Here is a 23,791-nt window from a genome sequence, read left to right on the forward strand (position 1 = left end):
GTTAAATGGCTCTAACAGTTTCCCTCCTCCAGCGCTTGGAGGTTTATCGCACGCTGAAAGACTCAACTGCACCGGGGTGAAGCGCTCAGTGAACTCTTTGACTAAACATACAGCATGTGTGTCACGACCCGCCTCCAGATCTACAGTCTCACCATCTGCCATTGTTTAGTACGAGTGTTGCTTTTTCTCAATCAGCTTGACACAGAAACAGGGCAAAACCCTTCAACTCAGTGGGGTCCACGTGAAGGCACTAAATCACTGCCAACCAGAACCTTCAAGACAGTGGGACCCTATTTCTGTCCATCTTTTGTAGGAGGACATCCGGCCCTAATACAAGCCACACCGGGTATGATTCCAGCTCACAGGCCCCTTAAAAATCCCTACAGCCGTTCAATACGGCCGGGCAGACTCATTCAGTAAAGTCCTTCCCGTCCAAGGCCGCTCTTTACACTTGTGGTGGTGTTGCGAGATGCATGGCACAATAAGAGCTCTGAAACAGATGTACCCTCTCTGTGCTCTGGCCCTTGAGACCGGGTTCACAGAGTCCGCCAGCCAATTTCCTTTGCTTTTGCAACTGTATATGTGTGGAAGTGTGTGTTCTCGGGGGAATCGGTGCAGTTGGGTGTCTCACTCAGGGCTGATGCTGTTTCTTACAGTTCGTTTGCAGGGTTTGTCTTAAGCTCAGGCTGTGGGTTTGTGTGTCACTCTTAGATTGTTCCAAACCAGAATTTTGAGATTGATGGTGATTCAAGCAACTTGCATAATCCCCTGTATATCATGTTTGGAATGTGGAAAGTTTGTATTTGTCACGAATCATCTAAAAAAACATTTCAAATCAATATTTCGTCTTCAGTAATTTTCCCAAGTCAAATGTATAACAAGCCTGATAATGTCATCTACAATGAACACTTACTTAATATTTTGTCTGTGACACAGCGATTAGCAGTCGGCTCTCTTCGGGACACAATAACATTTTATAAACCATTTATCTCTGTCAGGGACACAGCTCTAACACACTGTCCTCACAGATTGGACCTCCACAGCCGACTATATATAGTCCCAAACGGGAATGATCAAACTAAAGCCACTCTTAAAGTACAACTCATAGATTGCCCAGGGACACATTGTTAAAACAGGAGGGAAAAAACTCATCAGTCTGTTGGATCTCTGACCTTCTTTCTCTCGTCCTCTTCATCTCATCTCAACACATAATTACACACTATTTATATGAAACTAATGAAAAATATATTCACTCATGGGCATCTGATGAGCCCTGGATAGTCATGTAGGTGGCAGTCAGAGAAAAAGTACAACATCGGATTAAATGATCTAAATGATATTCGCATTAGCTGTACAGCTCTACCATTATACTCCATATTATTTATTATGACATTTGGACGAAGTGAAACTGAAAACAAACAAAAAAATACAATGAAAATTATATGATCATTTTTGGGCTGAATAGCGATTAATCGCGACTAATCGTTTGCCGAATGAAAGTTTTTGTTTAAAAATAATAAATATATGTTTATGGTGTACTGTGTATGATAATTATGTATATATAAATACACACACATGCATGTATATAATTAAGAAATTTGTAACTTGTACGAGTATTATTTGTATATACATTTTAATATTTACATATAATATATATTATATTATATGTAAAAATAAATATTACATATATAAATATATGAATATAACACATCCATGTGCATGTATTTACATACACATAATTATCATACACAGTACACCAACATATATTATGTAAACCAATACTTTTATTCTGCAAACGATTAGTCGCGATTAATAGTTATGCGGCCATTCATCATTTATTCACCCTCATGTCATTCAAAATCTGTGTATGACTCTTTCCTCTGTGGGAGACAAAGAAGATATTTTGAGAAATATCTCTGTGGTTGTGTGTCCATACAATGGAAGACAATGGGGCCAATATTGTTTGGTAACCGACATTCTTCAAAATATATTCCTCTGTGTTCTCCACAAAAAAGAAAGCCATACAGGTGGCGAATCGCATGTGGGTGTGTAAATGATTCAAAAATGTGTATTTTTAGATGAACAATCCCTTTAAGAATTCTTAAGAAAACCATTGGTAAACCAGACAGCTGTATGTGCCCTACAAACTTAAAAGTCCCGAATGCCAGGCTTGTACCACTGCAGTCCACACACCCACACACTATGCCAACTGTACTCACTCCAAGGGAGGTGGCAAGGAGGCATGCAGTTATGATTACAGGCCCTGCTACGAGCAGTTGCATGTTCTCTCTGTTCAGGAAGGAAAAGTGAAGGGGTGGAAGACGAGAAATGGAAAGACGACAAGAGTAGAATTGCGGCACTTGGCAATTCTAAAACAGAAAAGAACAGAACAGCGGACCTCTAAATTCGCACAGTCAGGACTTATGTCAAAGGCTAGTTTGTTTAGTGAAACTGCCTTCCACCAGTCCAATGATGTATATTATTTTGGTCTCCTAATGTTTTCTTAGCCACCTCAGTTGTGGCTTAAGGATATAAATGAAATCGGTAAGGCCAAGTAAATGCGATGGCCTCATTGCGGTACATGTGAGTAAGACAAAGTGGGTAATATGACTACGAAAATAGCTCTCTGAATGGGGTTAGAGAGTTTGCTACGGCTACTTTTACGAGCTACGTGAATGGCTTTTGTACCTCGGTAGTTGGGGGTACAGATGCAGGTGTAGTTGTTGATTCCATCCACGCAGGTGGAGTTATTCTCACAGTCGTTGTCTTCACAGTCATCGGGATTCATCTCGCACCGCTGGCCCTCGAACCCAGGAGGACATACACAGCTGCAGGAATGTGGAGGAAGACAGTGATCACTGCATCAAATGTAAAAAGGAAACACACTGAACATTTTGATTTCTTTTCTCTTTGTTTCCCCTGTGCATTAACTTTCTAAAAATGTATTAACTTCTTAAAACAATCAAATAAACATCTTCGGACGGCCTTGCGTTTTCCGGTCTGACGCATTCGCATGCGTATGAATGGAAGTCAATGGAAGGGAAAGTCAAGGTTGACCGCGGATTAAGGCCGGCACAGGCACATACGTTTCCAAACAAACGTATCGCCATGGTGTGTAGTATCAGTAACACTTATCTCACCCTGTAGACCCCTTTACGGCCGACGGCACGATTACTTCACGACGTTAGCAGGAGGCAAAAACAAAGGGAAAACTGGAGGCGGCCAGTACAAACCAGCACAGATTCAGGTTTAAAATATCATCTTGTTGTGTTGTTTAGAGCCACAATCGAAAGAATACAGTCTCCAATTTGATATTTTAAATATCTGGTATGTGTGGATGTCAGACCACTTAACTGGTAAGGAAGGTAAACCTGACAGGTTGTCCCTCTATTGAGTGTATACAGGTTTTTCCAATCTGGTTCCTTCCATGAAAGTTCATATATTACACAACATTCACAGTCCCAGCCAGTTACTGACCATACACATTCAAATGAAATCATTTTTTCTCCAGTCATTGTAATACAAAATCAAAACATGCTCGCTAGCGTTAGTAAGACAGCCAGGGGAATCTTTCTGCCTCCACCTATATCCGCCCACAAAAACATGTCAATATTTACTAACAGAAAAAAGGGGCCTATAGCGGAAAAGTCGCCGATTTTACCCATCCGCCCTGTCCATCGCCTGCCATTTCTCAAGGGTTGAGCTAGAAGCTTATCTTTCTCACCCCAATATAAAACTCATAGTTATCTACCAACATATTTAACACTTAACATAATCCATCCCAGCCCAGTTAAATCTCAGTGTTTTGTGGTGATCATGGGGAGTAACTCAAGCTTATGTGCCATTCATGCTGAATGCAAGAATTGCACAGACATTACCAAAGCTGCCGGGTGATTTATGAGACACTGGGGATGTTTATTGTCCCATTACAACATTCTGCCTGTCTCTTGCTTCTGTCAATGTCCCTGAGTAATACAGGCTTTTAATTTTTAATACGCCGATTTAGTCCAGATGCATGCGCATTCTCCAAACCAAATTAAGAATAGAAAGAAAATGCGGGTGATTTGTGGATGATAGCCGAAACAGGAAATAATGCCAGACCATATGCACCAGGGTGTGGGTCCAACACTAAGAAAAAAATTTGTATGGGATGTACCTGTACTGCCCATCCTGTCCAGGTGTGACGTGACATGTGCCTCCATTACTGCATGGCTGGCTGATGCAGGCGTTAATGGGGATCTCACAGTTACGGCCCTAAGAAAAGAGATGAGAAAAGCACAATGAGTAGGACTGAGAGGAAACAAAGGCCAGGACTTGCTCCTGTCTGATGTTTACATCCCAAGTCAAAGCCTGCCGGTGAACCTTTAAAGAAAGGAACAAAATGTCACATCATCTACAATATAACATGATGAATTCTGAGCAAAATGTCAAGTCAAATGTTAATTCCAATTTAACTTTCAAACAAAGTTCAGCAGCGGCTATTAAAGCAACACTGTATGACCTCAGTCAGACTAGATGTCATATTTAATTTAAGTAAAAGCGAGGCTGTTTGGGATAGTCTGCTGTTCAACAGCTTGTGCTGTAATAAGGTTCTAAGTCACGTCTCATTTCCACCACCAATGTTTTCTTGAGATTTTTAACACTGGAAAACCAAGATAAATAAAAAATGTCCCCGTTGAAGAGGCTCAAAAGCCAGGCTTTATTCACGCCAAAAATGATGAACGCATCTATCCTGACCAAGCTTCATTGCTCATACTTAAGGATTTGTTCTAAACCACTAACCCTAATATATTACACTTTTCTTCCACGCCACTCGGCTACAAGGATGAATTATAACTCAAATCAAGCTGCCTATTGAGGAAAAGTGTGGTACAATTTTTTCTAGCCAAGGGATCACCTGGGTAAACGATTTCCATAGTTTTAGATAGATACCGTAATATCCCATAGATATTATGGTGTGTGAACATATTTGGAGGATCTATTGACAGAAATGCAATATATCACTTACATCACTTTGTAAGTTCACATTACTAGTTTTGTGGTGAACAATTTTTCGTGAGCAGGGGCGCCGCTAGCAATTTTGGGCCCTATGAAAGAATATGAGGTTGGGCCCCCAACCGCACCGAGCATACAAGCCAACTTGTATCCAAAATATTTGTCTGCAATTTTATAATACATTTATCGTTTCTATTACATTACTACAAATACTGTTGCAACTAATAAAACAGATCCCAAAAGTGCGTGGACCCTTAGAATGGTCCCAACTTCCCCCCCCCCATCTACGTCCCTGTTTATGCATGTCACTCCAAAAATTTTTTTTTCATCATCTCATATCTAAATCTGAAGCCCTCCATTGTTCTCATTCCATATTCAGTTTGACCAGGAAATACGTCACAATATTAAAGTAAAGACGGCCTTGACTTATGGTCTCTTCTGACCAGTAATAAACATCCTTGCAACGCCCTAGCAACCATTTAGCAACATCGGATGCTGGCAACCGCATATCAATGCCCTGGAAACCAATCGTAAACCTCACAGCATTGTGGTGTTGACTCACACAGACAAGCTCCACTCGCATTTCTTCATAAAATGTTAAAATTACTTTGTTATTCTGTGCAATATCGGTGCCCAGAGCAGAGTTTAGAGTAACATTGGGTTTATAGAAGATGTATGAACAGCAGATCCTTTTACACTCAGCGGTTGTTGCAACTCTGTGACTAACACTCTCCATTTCAACTCGAGACGAAAGCTTTCGATTCTGATACATCTGTTTCCTGCGGTTTCCTCAAAATACATTCTCTCTCTCTCTCTCTCTCTCTCTCTCTCTCTCTCTCTCTCTCTCTCTCTCTCTCTCTCATTCTCTCGCACTGTTATTCCCTCTCTCTCCTAATGTTTGATTGAATTCAGTCCACTTGAACGTTCTAATTAATCTTCACTTACTTGGAGGACAGACACACACAAACACCCGCACCTACAAGTGACCTTGAGAGAGGCGATTTTAATTAAAATACCAACCGTTGGTTTTGTCTTGTAGAGGGCAAAGGGTTAAGCTCTTATCTGTTCTTCAGCAGAACAACACTGACAGGAATCCCATAACCAAACAAAAGGCTAATGATTGCATGCTGCAGCCTGGACCCGTACACACACACGCACGTACGCACGCACGCACACACACACACACACAGCCCCGTACAATAAGAACAGGGAAGTAATCAGGAAATTTCTGTTACAGCGAGTTAGCTCAGGAAGATGGATGAAAGGCCTCTCCCGCACGTAATGATGTGCAAAACATTCTGTGCGTGTGCGCGGAAGGACAAGGAAGATGCCAAACAGCTGAGTATCCCAGAATGCACCAGGAGCAGCGTGTATTCACCTTGTAGCCAAACGGGCAGGTGCAGTGGTAGGATCCGGTGACGTCACTAACACAAGTGCCGTTGTTCTGACAGGGGACTGCCAGACAGGGGGCGCACTTGGACATCAGATTCACATCGGCGGGCCCTTTAAAACAAGGAACGGAGTAAGATATAAAGCGAAAGATAGAAAGAGAACGAGGAGGGAATAAGCGGGAGGGGATGATTGGACAGCTTTTAAACATGTCAATTTCATAATATCATTTGTAATCATGTTTTCGAGTGAGAGAGAGGATAAAGAAACGGATGGGCTTTGATTTTATTGGCTGATAGTTTTCTCTGCCCACACAGCCTTGGCTACATCATCAGAAAATAAGACCTTTTCGGTAGGCAGTAAGTTATGTTTTGATAAAATATATATATATATTGTTATTATAATTAGAACATAGATTGATCAATTATATTAGTAATATGATCAAGGACATATTTAGAATGTAAATATACAATTTGGACATTAAATGAACATAGAAAAGGGACTAAGAATGGCAAGTCTCATGAAAGCCATGTTCACTTTCACTCTCTCTTTAAACCTAATTTAATTAAACCTGTTAAGTTCCTATCCTGCCTTAATGTTTGATCAATCTTTAAGTTTCCACTGAAATTATAAAAGTATGACTCTCTTACTTTCTTAACGAACAGGAAAACTCACCTTTGCACTGGAAGCGGTTGAGAGGGGTGGTGAGTAGAAGTCGGTCCGCCATGTCGGGTGGTCCGGTGCAGCGGGCGATGCCAGGCTCTTTATACCCGGCCTTCACCCACTGAGACAACCATCCCAGCTCGCAATCACAGTGCAAAGGGTTCGCTCCCAGAGCCCTGCATGAACGGAGATGAATGTTACGCACACAAATGCACAGATACTTGTCAAAATCAATCAAAGCCAACCTGTGCTACATCCTTTAATTCTGCGCCCTGATGAAACACAGGGCCCTTATCCCTTAACAGGGATTTTTTCTGACAGCTCTTTTCAATAAGGAAACAAGGAGCTATACAGTAACCCCACTCCAAACCAGCAAGGGGAACGACAGCTGGAGGGGGAAAAAAACTAAACACGGCCATAAGGCTCTATAATAGATGCCTTTTAGCTGTAATAAAATTTACAAAGATTTCCTGTGGGGCTCGGTCTTAAAGCGCACAGCACAAGGCCGCTCTATAGCAAAGCTGCCCTCTCTCCAGGTTGCACCTGGTAATGAGGTAAAACCTATCGAGTCTAAATACCCGAGTTGGTCTCTAAGACAGAGAGGCACAAACGCACACACTTACAGATGAGATAGAGACGTCAAATGGCTGAAGGCTCCCTCTGGAATAGTTGAAAGGTCATTTCCGTGGAGGGTTCTGAAAGAAAAGAATTTGAAAAGAAAGCGCTGGGAGTTGTTCATTGTTTCTATATTATAAATGATGAAAGAAAGAGTAAGGGTCAGTCATTCACTGCATTTTGCACAGATTATTGAAAACCACCACTGTGACAGAGATGTCTCATTGTGTGCTGTGTCAGTTCTGTTTAATAATTTCTCCTGTTCGATTACTGGGGGCTGAACCCACACAGCGAAATCTGAGCCTGTGATCGGACAGCTACGGCCCCTAGAGGCCATCCATGGGGCATTCTGGGAAATTAAAAAGTGACAATGATGACTGGCTGGCAGACTTGACTTTAAAGGGGGCGGAATAAGGCGGGCATGTTTTCGTCTCTGTTTAGCAGACTGTGCACGCAGGGTGTTGACAGCAAATGTGTGCAGAGAAACTTTTAATGTTTTTTTTAACAGTGGCCAGGTTTGGATTAAAACACACTTAACTCTTTAGTGTTATTTGCTTTCTAGTAATTTCCAAGGGTTCTTGTGAAACAGGCATCAAAGGAGACAACAATCTTTTTTTCCTCACAATTTAAATAACACAATTCTAGCTTGCATTTCATGAATCCCAAACACACGAATAAAATGGATATATTTTAAGCGTAAAAACTGACTAGAATCATGTTCACATGATAAATTGTTACAGTTTATTTTGCCCGCTTGGAAGTCTGGACCTTGGAAAAGTTAAACTACAAAATCTAACTATAACAAGCATTTAAATGTAGTTTAAAGTTTTTAACATGACCTAAAACACAAAGAAGCTTTCATCTTATAGTTTTAAAATCACAAAAGCGACCACGGTTGAGCTGAAGAAACAGAATTGGAAATCTACTGCTCGCTTTAAGACTTGCTGATGGTAGGAATATGCTGTTTCATGTACTGTTTGTATAAGATTGTGTAAGATGTGGCGGTAGCAGATCACTGGATCATCAGGTAAAAACAAAAGGGTCTTACAGCAGGCGGAGAGAACGCAAGCCATCAAACGCATGAACCGGGACACATCGAATCTGATTGTAACTCAGGATACTGCGGAGAAACACAGAAGAGAGAAAACCAAAATTGGAACGCCTTCAAATTATTTCAGATTTTTAGGCATGGCAACGCAATACATCTGCAAACAAACGTATACCAATGGTTTGACTTACAGAGTTGCGAGCTGAGTCATGTTGTTGAAGGTGAGAGGAGCCAGAACATCGATGCTGTTGTTACTGAGGTCTCTGCGGGGAAAACAAATGTAAACACAGCAGATTCATTTACACAGCCTGACAAAAACTAAAGATGCCGAATACTCATGAAAATTCAGACATTGAAACTTATTTTCTCCCCAAGTCCTAAAAAAATCCGATCTTCAAAAAAACCGATTACTCGGATCCGTTTTTACTTGACAACAGACTTTAGACAAAACGATCTTGCAAAAGAGTATAGAAGTGTAAAATAAAAATACGTACAGGAGTGACAGTTTTTTCAGGTTAGCTAGCTCTTTTGGCACAGATGTGAGGAGGTTTCCTTCCAAATACCTGAAATGACAAGAAAAACTTGTTTATAGAGCAGTCCACACACATTCACAATCCCAGGACAAGTCAAAGTCAAACCTTCACTTCTAATCCACAGTGCAGTAAAAACAGGTCAAAACAGACAAACATTGAGTTTGACATTAGCATGTAAGCAGAGATATTCTCCAAAAACATTTAATAGTTTTCTTAAATAACAGTTTTCTGTGTTTAAATAGATATTTTTCTTTTAGCACTGAACTTGTCACAATGCATTCTGGGATTGCCTTTTCCACAGCGGGTACAATGCAATGGGCAAAACAATACATCTTAGTAAACAGCATCAGTGGTTTCCCTGAAACTGTTGTCTAGGTAGGCAGCTCACTAAATTTTGGTACAGAACTATAAAGCAGCACTGAAGAGTAGTTGCTTGTATCGATTATTTACAAAGTTTGCCCTTGGGTTCAATTTATCCTCATTTTGACTGCGCCAGGAAACTCAAGAGACCTGCCATAAGGCTCTCAGCTGAGCCCAGCAGAACATCAACAATCCAGACGTCTGTGAGCCTCAGCGTCACTCCTATAGCACATGACGCAGTCACACAGATCTGACACTTTCCGACTATCAGCGGATAATGGAGTCTGTCAGTGAGAAAGAAGTGCGCTGCTTTCAAAACTGTACACGATAGCAGAGAATAAATGCTGCTCAGGTCTAAAGCCCAGTCAAACCTTATAGTTTTTAGTCTTGTTTTGGTAACACTTAAAAAAAAGGTTCAACTTGTTAACTATTAGTTAATGCATTAGATATTGTGTATGAAAAATGAACAACAAATTATGATTATATTCATCTAGGTTTATGATAATGAATAAATGTCCCATTACTCATACATTAAATAATGTAAATGCATCCAACTATTATGATTTCATATTTGCAATTGCATTAACTAATGTAAACAAAACTGAGTTCAACATTAACAAAACATCCTACATTAACTTGAGAACCAGTTTTACCGTACATTAAATATTAGGCCTTTTTGTAAAATTATTTGTCATGTAAAATCTTAAATGCTTTTCTTTACTATGTGCAATTGATGTCGTTTGGCTGAAAAACCAACAAGGCTCTACATTCTCGTTCACCTCGCTCACTAATAACCGTGTCCTATATCTGTCTCTCTCTGGCACTTGTTATTGTTATCTTGTGATTTCTTGTCTTCTCTGAGTCTCAGTCATCTCATTCAATTGCTTTCTCTCTGTCTCCCCATCAGTCTCCATCACTCTCTTACTTCGTCTCGTGGGTGTATGAATGGTTTGTGTCCAGTGATAATGGACCTGCGTGTCAGAGGTTCTCTCCATCTGATTGGTCCATTAGATTACGACAGAAATTGTTACTCGGTGATGGACCTCAGTTACAAGATTAGAGCAATTTCAAGTGTGTCTGTGTAAGTCTGGATCAGGTTCCCATTGCATCCCAATACATTGAAAATAGAATAAAAGTCCATTGTACAAACACAATTATCAGATTTTATTCAAACTGGCAAAGAGAGAACATTGTAAATCCTGAATAAAACATTTATAAGAAAAATTTAAAAAAATTTCTAGCTACATTTGTTTGAGAAAGATTTTCCAAATCAACCTCAAACATCTCTGTCTATCTGGCAACCAATAAATATTTAATTCTAGATAAAACCAGATTAAGTTATACATTTTCCATAAAAGGCCCAAAAGATTTGCAGAGAAAGAAAAAATAAAAGACATTTTTAAAAGAAACTCACAATTCGGTTGTATCTTTCGGGATGCCTTTAGGTAGCAAACGCAGCCCTCGGTTACTACATCGCACCACATTGTCCGAGCACGTGCAGGAATCCGGACAGCGAGGGGTCGGTGGCAGACAGACGTTATCCTCCACGCCTGAGAGAAAGAGAGACTTCAATTTTTTATGCTCCTTCACATCATGCAAGAGAAAAATTTGTTGCTAAGAGAACTAATATAGAAACTCATCAATTCTTTAAAAAGAAGTAATAAGAAAGAGGAAAGAATGGCTGAAAAACCACAGGTGTAACATGTGAACCTGGTTTAAATGAACAAAATTCACGCTCTTTCCCAAAACAGCACTTTCTCCAAGGCGCAGGAGCAACCCGGGTATCATTATTACAACACACACTTGCTCCTAATAAGTGATACAGCGCACAGGAGTTTAACATCAGCAGTTTAATATTGCTCTTGGCCCGACTGCTCCTCATTTTCTGGAAGCAATACTTGCAGGCTTCCTCTCGAGCTGCTTTCATCCAAACTTTGCGAGATCCTATCTGCTAAAGGCTGAATTACTCCGCAGATTAAATAGAAAAAGGGAATTAAGCCATTAATGGGAGGTAATGGAGACCGAGATACGCTCCAGCAATAACACGGAGGAGCCGGGGGGTCGTGGGCTTGTTTTACAAAAACTGGACTTCGTCAGACTACCAAAAATATCTTCCCGTAAATCAATTTAGCTTTGCTACTCTTAACTGTAATTGCAGAGCGCTGGCTTGAAGCAGCTGCATGTTGTGGTGGTGAGTTTTTTGGCGCTTAAGTGATGGTGCCCCCGACCCAAGTCGAAAGCAATAAAGCCTCATTGCGCCGAACGGAATAACAACACACGAGTACTGACAGATGAGCTCCTCAAACTAATGGACCTCAAGCCAGGGCGATTTCTCTCACCTTGAACCTCTTTATTTCAAAGTCCTACCCTGTCTACGGCTGAGCAGACTCTCTTAACACAATATTCCCTGATGCCTCGGAGTAGAGAAAGAGTAGTTTCTGCCCCAAACGCCGCAGCTTCGACACGGAGGCTTTTTGGAGACCCTGGCCAGACAGAAGCCAAACCGCAGTTCCTTTCTCTCCCTAAAACTTTATGTCAGTCTCAAGGGGTTCTGTTTTCCTCTCCGTCTTTAAGTTCTTCCCTATAAAAACCAGAGCGAGGAGAGATATTGTTAAGGCCTCCACGCTCAGCATCGAATTCGTCCTCGCGGTGCCCTCGCGGTGAGGCCTTGTGGGAAGACGGCCCGGTGCGATTTACTCGACGCTGCGAGAAGCGGAGGGTGGTGGGAAATCCGAGGAGATGGAGCGTTGAGCGAACCCGGAATGGTGTCTAGAAGGAGCCGATTTCGTGGGCTGATCTAAGCAGTTTGATTTCATGGGAACTGGAGATGAATGTGGTGAAGATGGAAGAGCAAACAGGAGCTGAGGTCTGCAAACTCGTATTAATGTCCTGACAATAAACCTCTGATTTATTTGACAGCATGAATGTGTGTGTGTAACCTCTTAAAAGGTCAGAGTGCACACAGAAGAGCAACAGAACAGTAAAAGAATGAGAAAAAAATATATTTAGATATTGAACAATTTTAGTTGACGAAATGATTATGCTGAAGATATGAGAGAAAATTGGAAAAATGTTATATTGTTGAACATGAACAATATCCATGACATTAATAATAAATTAATTATAATTTTTCTCAAGAACAACAACCTATTAGTATTATAAATATTAAAATTATATATTGTTTATAAAATTTCGTATTTAAAACAACAAATATTATTATTATTACAATTATATATTGTTTATAATAATTAGCATTTAAAACAACAATTATTATTATGATGACAATTATATATTGTTTATAATAATTAGCATTTAAAACAACAATTATTATTATTATTATTATTATTACAATTATATATTGTTTATAAAATTTCGTATTTAAAACAACAAATATTATTAATATTATTATTACAATTATATATTGTTTATAATAATTAGTATTTAAAACAACAACTATTATTATTATTACTATTATATCTTTTTTATAATAATACGTATTTAAAACAACAACCATTATTATTATTATTACTATTATATATTGTTTGTTACAAATATTATTTATAGCAACTATTATTATTTTCATAAGTCAAACATGATCTGACTGATAACACTGAATTGTATAATAGCACTACTGCATTTTTGTTGAACTGGCTTTAAAAAAGCATAATGTTTAATTTAGTGTCTCGAAGACACTTCCAAAGTGGTTAACATCTCCACCCATCTTCCAGGGGATATGGCTTTCCAATAACAACACCCTTTAACAACGGCATAATCAACATAAGTGCTTATTGCTTTAATACACACTCTTTAAAGCCGGCATTTATGGAGCTACTGATCCATAACCAGACTGAGCTCATGCATAAGATATTGAGCTAGTGGAAGTGGCAGAATTAATGGAGTTATACCATCACAGGTGAAATCAGGCATGGCCACATCCTGGATAGGAATCTCCTTCAGGAAGGCAGGTTTCTGGCAGCGCGGGTTGCCACTGACCACCCTGGTCTTCTTCAGCCACAGCCCCAGCCAGGCTAAGTGACAGTCACACACGTACGGATTAGACAGTAGATTACTGCAAACAGAAAGAGAAGAAAAACAGCGCTATTTCACAATATTAACAGTAAGCAATGAGCAAGGTTATATTACCACATAAACAATTCAACGTTTAACAGAGCGGGGGGACGGCATTGATGTATTTCCATTTACAATTGCATATTGTGACTGCGGTGAAATCTGCAGATGTTTGATAGAATCGCAGTAACACAAATGGTTTCGTTTTTCAGGTTGTTGACAATGTGATATTAATAACTATGATTATTGATCTTGTGTTAATACTATATATTTTATAATATCATAAAAAATTCAGCAACTGTTTAAAACGTTGCCTGGAGTTACAAACTCTCTCTCGCTCTCTGCAACCCTACACTTATTTCACGAGAATGATTCATTGGCCAGTAAAGAGAAAATACAATGAGGCTAATCTTTTAATTATAAGTGATAATATTTCGTATTATTATTAGTGATTATAATAATAACAACGAATATTATAAATAATAATAATAATAATAATAATAATTCATATAAATCTTCCTTCTTTATCATCTTCTTATTATTATAAACATTATTATTAAAAAAAACAAGACGTGTGCTTATAGACTGTAGGTCAGTGTGTCCGGCAAACAATATATTGTCTCTTGTACTGTCTTTTAAAACTGGCTACTTAAAAAACGTCTTTTTAATTATATTTATTTAGCCACAAATATTATTATAAACAAATACACAAAGAATCGTGATTCATTCAAAGAACCAATCATCAAGTCACGTAATGAAATCTAGCGAAATCTCCAGTTGTTTCATAGTCATAAAGGTGTTGTAAAGCAGCCACTCAAATAAGACGAGGGCCGTGTAATAAGACACATATTTTCATCGGGTTTCGGGTGCAGAGCGATCCATCAAGTGATGGCTATGGGGAGCGCTGGAGCCGAGGCTTCACAGCCAACTTATTGACCCATTTTTCACACGTCCTCTCTGAGCCCTGGAAATTCATGCAGTGGAGCAAAGACCTAAATCTAAAAAGTTTAGCCTTGAGTGCAAAGCGTCACCAGCAATGACTCTAGAAGGCTCACCAGGGAACCGGCGGACGGCCCACTCAGACGCCCGTCTGACTGATACACACGGTAGCAGTGGCCCATGCTGGTACAGGCAGAGAGGAACTCTTTTATACAGTAACAAAAAGAGTCCCTGAGAGTGTCTGCTCCACTATAGCCGGCGGGATGGACTGTGCTGACCTTCTGCTGGTTTGCCATTAGACATGTTGCAGCTAAAGGGTATAAGCCTATGTTAACACATGGCTCTGTTTCACACCAGCAATCTGTTTGCCTTTAATTATTCCTACAGCACTTTCTGTACACACAACTTATTTCATAGGGCAAAGAAATGCAAGACTACGAGATCAAATGTCTAGATGTAGTACTCAACTGTCCCCCCAAAATAGACCTTTGGCTTTTGTTGTTGTTTTATCTTGTTTAATAAAAAATTAATCGATTTTGTATAACGTGCTGTTACATGAGCTAATGTAATAATAGCATCAAGGTTACTGTAAGAGGGCTCGTGCATCATGCAGGTGATGTTTTAACTTTATTTTAACTTCGGCGTCATGATGAGGTTATCAAAGTGTTAACAGGGGACAAACGTTGAGAAATGATAACAAAATAGAACTGCCCGGGTGTTTAAAGGCAGAACTATACAGCACTATACGACGAGTGAAAGTTTAAGGGCACAGGATGATTTCCCAGCTAAAATGAATAAATGAGAGCTATTTGAACTATTATAATCTATAATTAAATTTCAGCGTCACAAGAGCGACTCTGTCCTGACTGCTTCTTTCAGCCCTGCAAACTCTGCGCCCGGAAACATCATCCACTCTGCTCTAATTTCAGCGGAGGTGGAGGGGTGAATGATGGAGTGAGAGAGACAGAGCAGAAAAAGTGTGTCCAACGTGCCCGCTGCACAAAAGAGGGAGGAGAATAGCTGGCGAGCCTCTCTCTCTCTCTCTCTCTCTCTCTCTCTCTCTCGCTCTCTCTCCTGGTCTGGGTATTTTTAGCTGGCCTGTGCTGAAATGGACATGGCTGTGTCACTCTCCGGGTAATTAGAGAGCAAAAGAGCCATGCAAAAGAAAGAATCTTAAAGAGGTTTATTGGAAGTGTAACCTCTTGGCAAAAAACAGAGAGAGAGAAGAATGTCAGACACTAATTGAAAACCAAAGTTCTTGTTGTAAAACACGCAAAAAAGCCGTATGTTTGAAATACTTCAATGAGAATGATGCGCATTTGCTGCAATCGCGTAAAAAGTTAAAAGTGAACACAAAGTTTGAAAAATCTATACTGAAGCCCCTCCCCTAATCCCACCCCAAAACTTTTGTCACTATCTAACAGCAAAACTTACTAAAACATACAAATAAAAAAGTACACATTCACATGAAGCAGCCTATACATTCAAGCATGAAGGAGTAAATAGTTACTACGGTATAGTTATAAAAAATAGTTATGAATTTCGGAGAGATTGTGTCGGCACCTTGGGTACTTTGCTGTTTTTTAGCGGTTTGCATCACAAATGCTGAAGTGTCGTTCACACTATTTTCTAAGATTTTTTTTTTCATTTTCAAGCTTAAAATTCTTAAAAAAACGTATTATGCGTTTTTTATACATAAATAAAAACCATGAATAAAAGTTATAATTTAATGACTTTTTTCATACTGAAGTGTACTAAACAAATGTTGTATATACAGCCTAAAAAAATCTCTAGTGTCCAATAAGATATGCCACAGTGGTAAGCTTCAAAACATGCAAAAAAAATGTAACGGCTGGATGAAAAGTGAAACGTGTTGTTTGTATCTTCCTGTTGTTTATGCATGCGAAAGTTGATTAGTTAGGCAGATAGAATATCATGTCACCCCCATGCAAACAAAACTATCTTAGTGCCCCTCTGTTCAGAATCTGTTCACATATTTCGAGTGTTTACAGAACAACAAAGACAACAAACCATGTGTATTTCTGCACATTGCGATATGTTCCAGTAATACAGCGCCACATCATATTTCATCAGTTTACAGATGCTCATTCTGGTGGCAGTTGTCATTTTCATTTATTTTTTTAAACTAAGGTTCCACTTTTTTATTCCGAATGTTTATCAGCATCTGTTTCTCGGTGAACATCTGTGAGATCTCTTAATTTTCTCTGTTGATCTTTCTCGTCATTCCTTCAGGCTCGTGATTGGAGTGCATTTTTGTTTATCGGCCCTTTGTTTACTTCCCCGCAAAATGCTGCGCCGGTATTAATCTGTATTAAAAAATGTACCGCGCATCATTCTGCCCAGCTGTTCTCAATTCTTTCAAAGCACACATTCAAAAACAAAAATACAATGATGCTAGAGAGGATTCCGTGAATTTGCCTTTGTATGGACATTATGATCATCATTGTGCAAAATTCTCGTCCATTTTTAGTTTTCTTTTTGAGCCGTTTCCGAATAATTCTAGCTGCCCCAGGGGGCAAGCCAACAATTTCTCATCTGAAGTTCAAGAACAACCATTTTCGAGCGGGACAAGAAAACATAACCTAATAATTCTGAAAAACAACTGCAAACAATAACACGTACGAAAAATGGAATACTTCCCCTAAACCGCATCCTTATCCTCTTTGCATATGGAGATATAATAGGCACTTGATTGGTGGTGGTGCGTGACCCGATAGGCTGTTTGACTTCCTGCGTGTTTGTGTGCAACAGAACTGAATTTTTAACCTAAATCAGCATGTGGGTTTGGTACGGACACAGCAACTTCGACGAATTATGTGTTATTATATCTGTTTGTTTAACGCTAAAGAATTTAAATTGGTTAAGGATGCATAACGGACTGAAGTCTTGGAGGTGAATGAAGCGTGTGTGTGTAGGACTCACATTGTGGAGAGAGAATGCAGAGTGTTGAAAGCTCCTGGGGCGATAGTGGAGATCCGGTTATCGTAGAGGGAAAGCAGGCGGACAGAGCTCAGGCCGGTGAAGGTGGCGTTATCCACACAGCTGATCTGATTACTCCTCAGCATCCTGAACGGAACACAGAGGCAGGTCTGATCACACCGAGCTCACAGAGATAAACAGAGAGACTCCTGCTGTTATTTATTCAGTGAATTGCAGTTTAATAGTATGTTGTTAACATCTCATTCTGGAAACGTTACTTTGAGATAGAAACATGTAGAAACATCACGTGTACTGTTTGTTGACTGGTAACTGTGTATGTGTATTGGTGTATGGCGCTAATGTCCCCTCAAGACGGAAAAGTCAGACATGAGTTACATTGACGTTTTCATCAGACGCATGCGCTGGCCATAAGTTAACTTCTGGACTGTGTTTGGTAATAATATAATAATGAATACATTCATATTTATTTAGAATCATATTTTATTGTGTTAAATTAAATTAAAACTACTCAACAGATAATGATTCTTTGAGGAGGTTTACCGGAAGTTAAGTTTGGGACACAAAATTAGTTTATGTTGTTGCCACTGAAACTGCCTTAAGACAGTCATAGTCCCGTATGGACCACAAAATGTTTTTGTACAAAGGTACAAAGGGTTAGGACATTAAAAGAATTCAAGCGTTTATCGATAACTTTTGTCTCTCCATCGCCATCTCTGTTTGAAACATAACAGCTTGTTTTTGATGGACATCAGATTATTTCCTATGAATATATGAGAATACAACACTGTAGCATATTAAAGAACAGAGCCTCTGCTTTTATTTTCCTAACAAAAAGCAGAAAAAAAATCATGTTTTGCTGTATTTATTCATATGTGCTGTACCCTTTCCGAAGATGGTTAACACCCCCCCTTTGTATAACAGTGAAAAAATAGAATATTGGAAAATGACGTCAATAGCAGGGAAGACTTAAGGTAGAATTTGGGTTTGGGGTTAGCATTATAACCAGGTTTATTCATGTCACGTCTATTACTCTATGGTTTTCATGTCATTTACTTGCACATTGGCCTTTACAGTAACCACGCGCATCTGCTCTTTAAGACACCGACCGTTGAGACAGCCTGCTCCTTGTCACTGGATAAGATGAGTTTGTGTGTGGTTGAGCGGGGAAAGGTTGCCCAAAGTAATCAGGGTCTCCTAAAGCCCCTCAGCAGCACAAACGGGCTAAATGCAAACCAGAGCCCGCCATGATGAAAAACCGAAAGCAGCAAATTCGACATAATACTCTTGACAAACAGGGATCTGAGACAAGCAAACTCAATTTGGACACATACTCCTGGGATTTGAAAGCCACCAAATCCAATATTGCAGGACCATGATTCCATTCATTTGTTTGGGTGTGCTCCTCTCTCTCCATTTAAGCTAATTAGAGAGAGACAGAGACAGAGCAGACCTTAGGAAAGCTCTTTTAACCACCAGGCCTCAGAATACGCATTGTATTAGCATCTTTGTGCCCGAGCATTGGGAGCGCTCGTCCCCGTAAGCTTTTCTGAATAGATTCATGAGGTCAACATCTTGATTAGATCTGAGGCTTACACATTCTCTTTTGCTGAGAGTGGGGAATTTTCATGACATTTTCTTTCTCAAAATGCCTATATGTGAAAATCCTCTTTGTCTGCATCTCCAATGCCTCAACCCCACGGTGAATTTATATTCAGAGCTGTGCGAATATATGATTGTGAATGTGGTTAGAATGCACATATTTATCTTAATACGTGATCCCCAACCAGGAATGCGTGAACCTCAAGGGGTACAATTTCTCTGCTTGGTCGTAAACCTTATTTTGCATTTACTGTATACTTGAATTCCACCATACACTTTCGCTTTTTATTGCCCTCAATCACAATTGTACACACAGCAGGGTTTTTGGAGCTGAAGGATGAAACGACAACGATACTTACAATGTTTTCAGGCCACTCAAACCCTTGAACATCCGTCCGTTGACTGACTGCAGCTTGTTTCCTGTCAACAGCAGTTCCAAAACACCTGCGGCCCCATCGAACGCCCCCTCACGGATGTCCCGCAGCTTATTGTTACACAGATTTCTGCAGAAAGGAAATTGAAGAAGACGTCAACTCCCCTTGAGCTCCGATCCACTACACGCTTCTCACCTCTCGAACACATCATTTATTACTCTAACAAATGACAGAAAGCAACGGCACTGCCGTCTGTGTTTCTTCATCAGACAGACCATGTTGTGATCGCATCCTAAACACGCTTTATGATGATGCACAGGTTAATTCTAAACGGCGCTCCAGTAAAAAATAAGGTCAGCATGTTTGATCTGCCCAATTTATAACTGTGCCTGATACTAAGCAATTTCATGCATGATAAATCACTGCTTCTCCTCCCCGAGCGAATGCCATTTTTCCCATTCTCAGAGTACGCCGCAAATATTGTCTGACAGTAAATCACTTCATGCTTTTGCCCATTAATATGGAATATTCCAGAGCCTGCTCTTCCCCGTTGTCCGTAGTATTATAATGCATATAAAGCTATCGACCTGGATCTCCCAAATCCCCCAATGACATTCAGCAGCCCAACCCACGAGCTCTAGTAAAAGTAAGACTGGGAAATCAACAAATTCGTACATTTTCCGCAGGTTTGGGAGCTTCTTGAAGAGCCCTGAAGCCTCCAGGATGGAGATCTCGTTGTCGTTCAGTCGTCTGGTATAGAATGAGAGAGAGAAAGGATAATTGTTAAGAATTCGATGAGGACACACAAAGAATAACAGCATAGTAGCAAACCTCAATGAAGCGTGATGGAAGGAAGACGAGAGCTGATGATTACAGGAAATTATTATCATTCAGACTGTCATATGCTGAGACGGTATATATATATACAGCGCTGTGATGTCATAATGAAATACCCATCTCCGTATCCGCCTCAACTGTCATGCATTTCGATAACAATTATTGACAAAGAACAAAGATAAATGGAAGTTAAAACGAAAGTAAAGGTAGAAAAGGAGAAAGAGAAAACAGCATCTGCACTGCATGCTCTTTCCCACAATGCAATGTGCAAAACTTGACCTTCAAATATAAATGTGACAAATGGATCGAATCTCAATTGGGATTTTTAATCCAGCCGTGCTTGCATTCTAGAGTTTGTTCATCATTGCATATAGTTTAACAAGCTATTTTATTTACATTATTTATAATTTTTTTCTTATTCAATAAAAAAATACTAGTATTTTAAAAAGTATATCCACTATTGAGTATAAACGTTACAGTAAGCTTCAATCTGATCTCGGTCAGATTGAGACAGACTGATGCAGACAAGGTCTAGACGGAGATGAGAGAGACTCTTCAAACATTAGGAAGAGCAGAGTACGGTAAATGCACCATGGCTGTCATTTTACGTCCCCCCCAGGGCTGATCTTCCCAGCGGGGCCTGCCATGGGAAAACACAGCAGACATAAAGTGCCGGCTCTCAGTTGACGTCGTTCCCGCAAGAGCTCTATAAATAAGCAGCTGGGCTAGCGGGTGCAAGCTGTAGTCACTGAGCCGCAGAGAGACGGAGAGAAAGAGAAAGTCTGAGTGTGACAGATGACTGGAGTTGATGGGACTGCAGAGGAAAAACCTGATGCGTCCTCTACACATGAACACAAGGACAAATGCGTTGTCACCCTGCCCAGGGAACGCAGACCCAATGGCTAATGGCCTGGGAAAGGCCCCTGACATTCATTCACCTTAACACAGCCGGTTATGAGACCCTGGTTATCAGAGGACAGGAAAGAGAGGAATGAGAGGAGAACTGTGCGAGGTGTGGATGATTTATGGGGGGGCGGTTTGTAAGATGAGGTGTCTGTGGATTCTTACAGGTCAGTGGTGTGCTCGGGCAGGTGAGGGGGTATTTTGGTGAGTTTGAGGTTGGAGCAGTCCACCACAGTTCCTTCACAGCGGCAACGCTCGGGACAAACCAGATCCTGGAAACACTCGCCGCTTAGACGACTGCGGTAGTCCTCCGAACCTAACCGACAGAGACACAACGAAAGACAGACAGGCCATCAGACAGCTTGTCATACACATGCGAGAATCTCATCGAATCCGTCAAGAGTATAGCTGGGTCACATTTCAGTCACAATGGGAAAAAGAAGATTCAAATATGATATTTTACATAATTTTCTTTTATATATTAGGGGGCCTTTAGGATTGTGGCATTATTTAAAATTCAAAAGCAAAACTAAGTAAATTGTACTAAATTACGGTAATAAGAATTTAATGAGAACAATACAAAGGTGAAATGTCTAGGAATTATAAGAACGCATTATCCTAATGGGAGGAAATGTGTTGTGTATAACTGTCACAATGTAAAAACATCCTAATAATAGTTACATTTTCATGATATAAAATGACTTTTACCTTCACACACTCTTATAAGCATAAACAAACACAATACATAAAAATATTTAAAGGTACAGTTCACCCAAAAATAAAAGGTCTGTCAGAATTTATTGATCCTCGTGTTCAAAATCTGACTTTCTTTCGCAGAACACAAATTAAGATATTTTAAAAAATGTTTTGTGTCCATGCTGTAGAATGGAAGTCAATGGGGACCAATGTTGTTTTGGTATCAACGTTCTTCAAAATATTTGTGTTCTTTTGTGTTCTGCAGAAGAACCAGAAAAAGTATTTGTTCCGCATTTCCACAAGCAGACGCTCATGTCTACTTTATCACACACATTGTTTGTATTTCTTAATAGATAACCTCACCGTCGAGCGAGTGGTCAGGTGTTGGAGGTCTGGCAGCAAAATGTGTTTTGACATGAAAACACAGGCAGCGCCTGCGTACCGCGAGGTTCTGGTTGTCTGAGATAAGTCTGCTTTACATCAACCATCACTCGCCTGCCACTGTTTATCTTATTCTCACCATCTCTTAACAGCCGCCCTAGCTAAAGACTTACAGGGGCACAACGAATTAACCGTTCCCGGGTTAATGAACGCCACCTCTCCTCGGGGTGGCACAGAGAAGTGCCACCACACATATCCCAGAATGCCATGCTGTGTGCGAGTGTGTCCAGCGATCCCTGGTGCTTGACGGAACCATGTGAGGCTTGTGTAGGCGGCGGCACATGGTTAGATCAAGCACAAGAGACAGCTGCACCAGAGGTCAGAGTGGAGGAGTGGAGCGGAGCGGGGCGGAGAGGCGGGGAGGAGGAGGGAGCAGCCAGGACACAGCAGCCAGGAAGCCGCCCAGAATTCTGGGCCACCATGCACATGGGCGGGCCGGCCCCTTTCCCTCATTCCGGGCCAGGAAAGACAGACAGACGTGAAGGTCACACATATAAGACACACAAGAGGTGGAAAGGAGCGGAGCAAAGCCCTTTGCCACATACACACATAAAACACATCTAAAACACACAAACACTTGTTAGGCCTTTGCAACCGCTTACCAGGGGCCGGTAGCGTGTCTATGAGCTCTTCTCTTGCACTTTTTATTGTGCTGCTAGACTGACAGAGTTTTAATGAGAACAATCTGCGGGTTGATATCAAAGCAAACAGCGGCTGCCCACCGATTAATGCCCCCCTCCGCGGCCCCTGATTTCGGCAGCGTGTGGGGGGCAGGTTCACACTCGTAAAGCTTCCTCTACAAAGCATCTTCATTCGGGTTCACAACAGTCAGCATTGTCCTATGAGCACTCTAAAACCTGGCAGTGTGTGAGAAGAACTGCTCCAGGCCAGAGTATGCCACACAGAAAACGCACGCACACACAGACAGGAAGAGGAAGGCCGTTTTACTACCGTGTGAAGCAACGTGTGCTGTAAAGAGCTGCGATTGGTGGGCCAGAAGTTTGTGTTATCAACATGTCAGAGCGGTATTAGATCAGACTGTGGAGCAGACGGGTGGGCGTCAGTGCCGGAGTTCGGCTTCATTCACTTGATTCATAGATACTCTGTGTGTCTGTGTCGACATTAAAACAGAGGACGTGTTTAACACATTTAAGGTGCTTTATTTTTGCCCCTCAGGTGTCTTATAATCTTAGTCAAGGTTATATGGAACCAAAAACACGATAACTTAGTTTGACGTGACCCTTATCAGAACATGTTACGTCATTTCTTTACGACTTCGACGAATTGAATCACATGATATTTACTGCCTGATGAAATTGGAATACATGAGGAAAGTTTACTACTATTAACCGAGAAGAATTAGAAATGGG

General features: G+C 40.5%; 1 protein-coding gene across 2 annotated transcripts in view; it reads right to left on the reverse strand.

The window, feature by feature from the left end:
• slit3 (slit homolog 3) overlaps window positions 1-23,791 on the reverse strand; it is a 141,285-nt gene that overhangs the window by 12,037 nt on the left and 105,457 nt on the right. Inside the window, exons 15-28 of one of the 2 annotated variants that reach the window (XM_079479697.1) lie at window positions 21,450-21,600; window positions 20,220-20,294; window positions 19,530-19,673; window positions 17,554-17,697; window positions 13,509-13,672; window positions 11,018-11,153; window positions 9,205-9,273; window positions 8,902-8,973; window positions 8,711-8,782; window positions 7,671-7,742; window positions 7,060-7,223; window positions 6,374-6,498; window positions 4,157-4,254; window positions 2,689-2,828 (exon numbers count right to left, since the gene is read on the reverse strand). In XM_079479697.1, coding sequence (XP_079335823.1) covers window positions 2,689-2,828; window positions 4,157-4,254; window positions 6,374-6,498; window positions 7,060-7,223; window positions 7,671-7,742; window positions 8,711-8,782; window positions 8,902-8,973; window positions 9,205-9,273; window positions 11,018-11,153; window positions 13,509-13,672; window positions 17,554-17,697; window positions 19,530-19,673; window positions 20,220-20,294; window positions 21,450-21,600 — 1,626 coding nt within the window. Of the gene's footprint in view, window positions 1-2,688; window positions 2,859-4,156; window positions 4,255-6,373; window positions 6,499-7,059; window positions 7,224-7,670; window positions 7,743-8,710; window positions 8,783-8,901; window positions 8,974-9,204; window positions 9,274-11,017; window positions 11,154-13,508; window positions 13,673-17,553; window positions 17,698-19,529; window positions 19,674-20,219; window positions 20,295-21,449; window positions 21,601-23,791 lie in introns of both variants that reach the window. The other variant, XM_079479696.1, reaches the window with a different exon arrangement.

The sequence above is a fragment of the Barbatula barbatula genome (assembly GCF_947034865.1).
Source record: "Barbatula barbatula genome assembly, chromosome: 18".
NCBI lineage: Eukaryota > Metazoa > Chordata > Actinopteri > Cypriniformes > Nemacheilidae > Barbatula > Barbatula barbatula.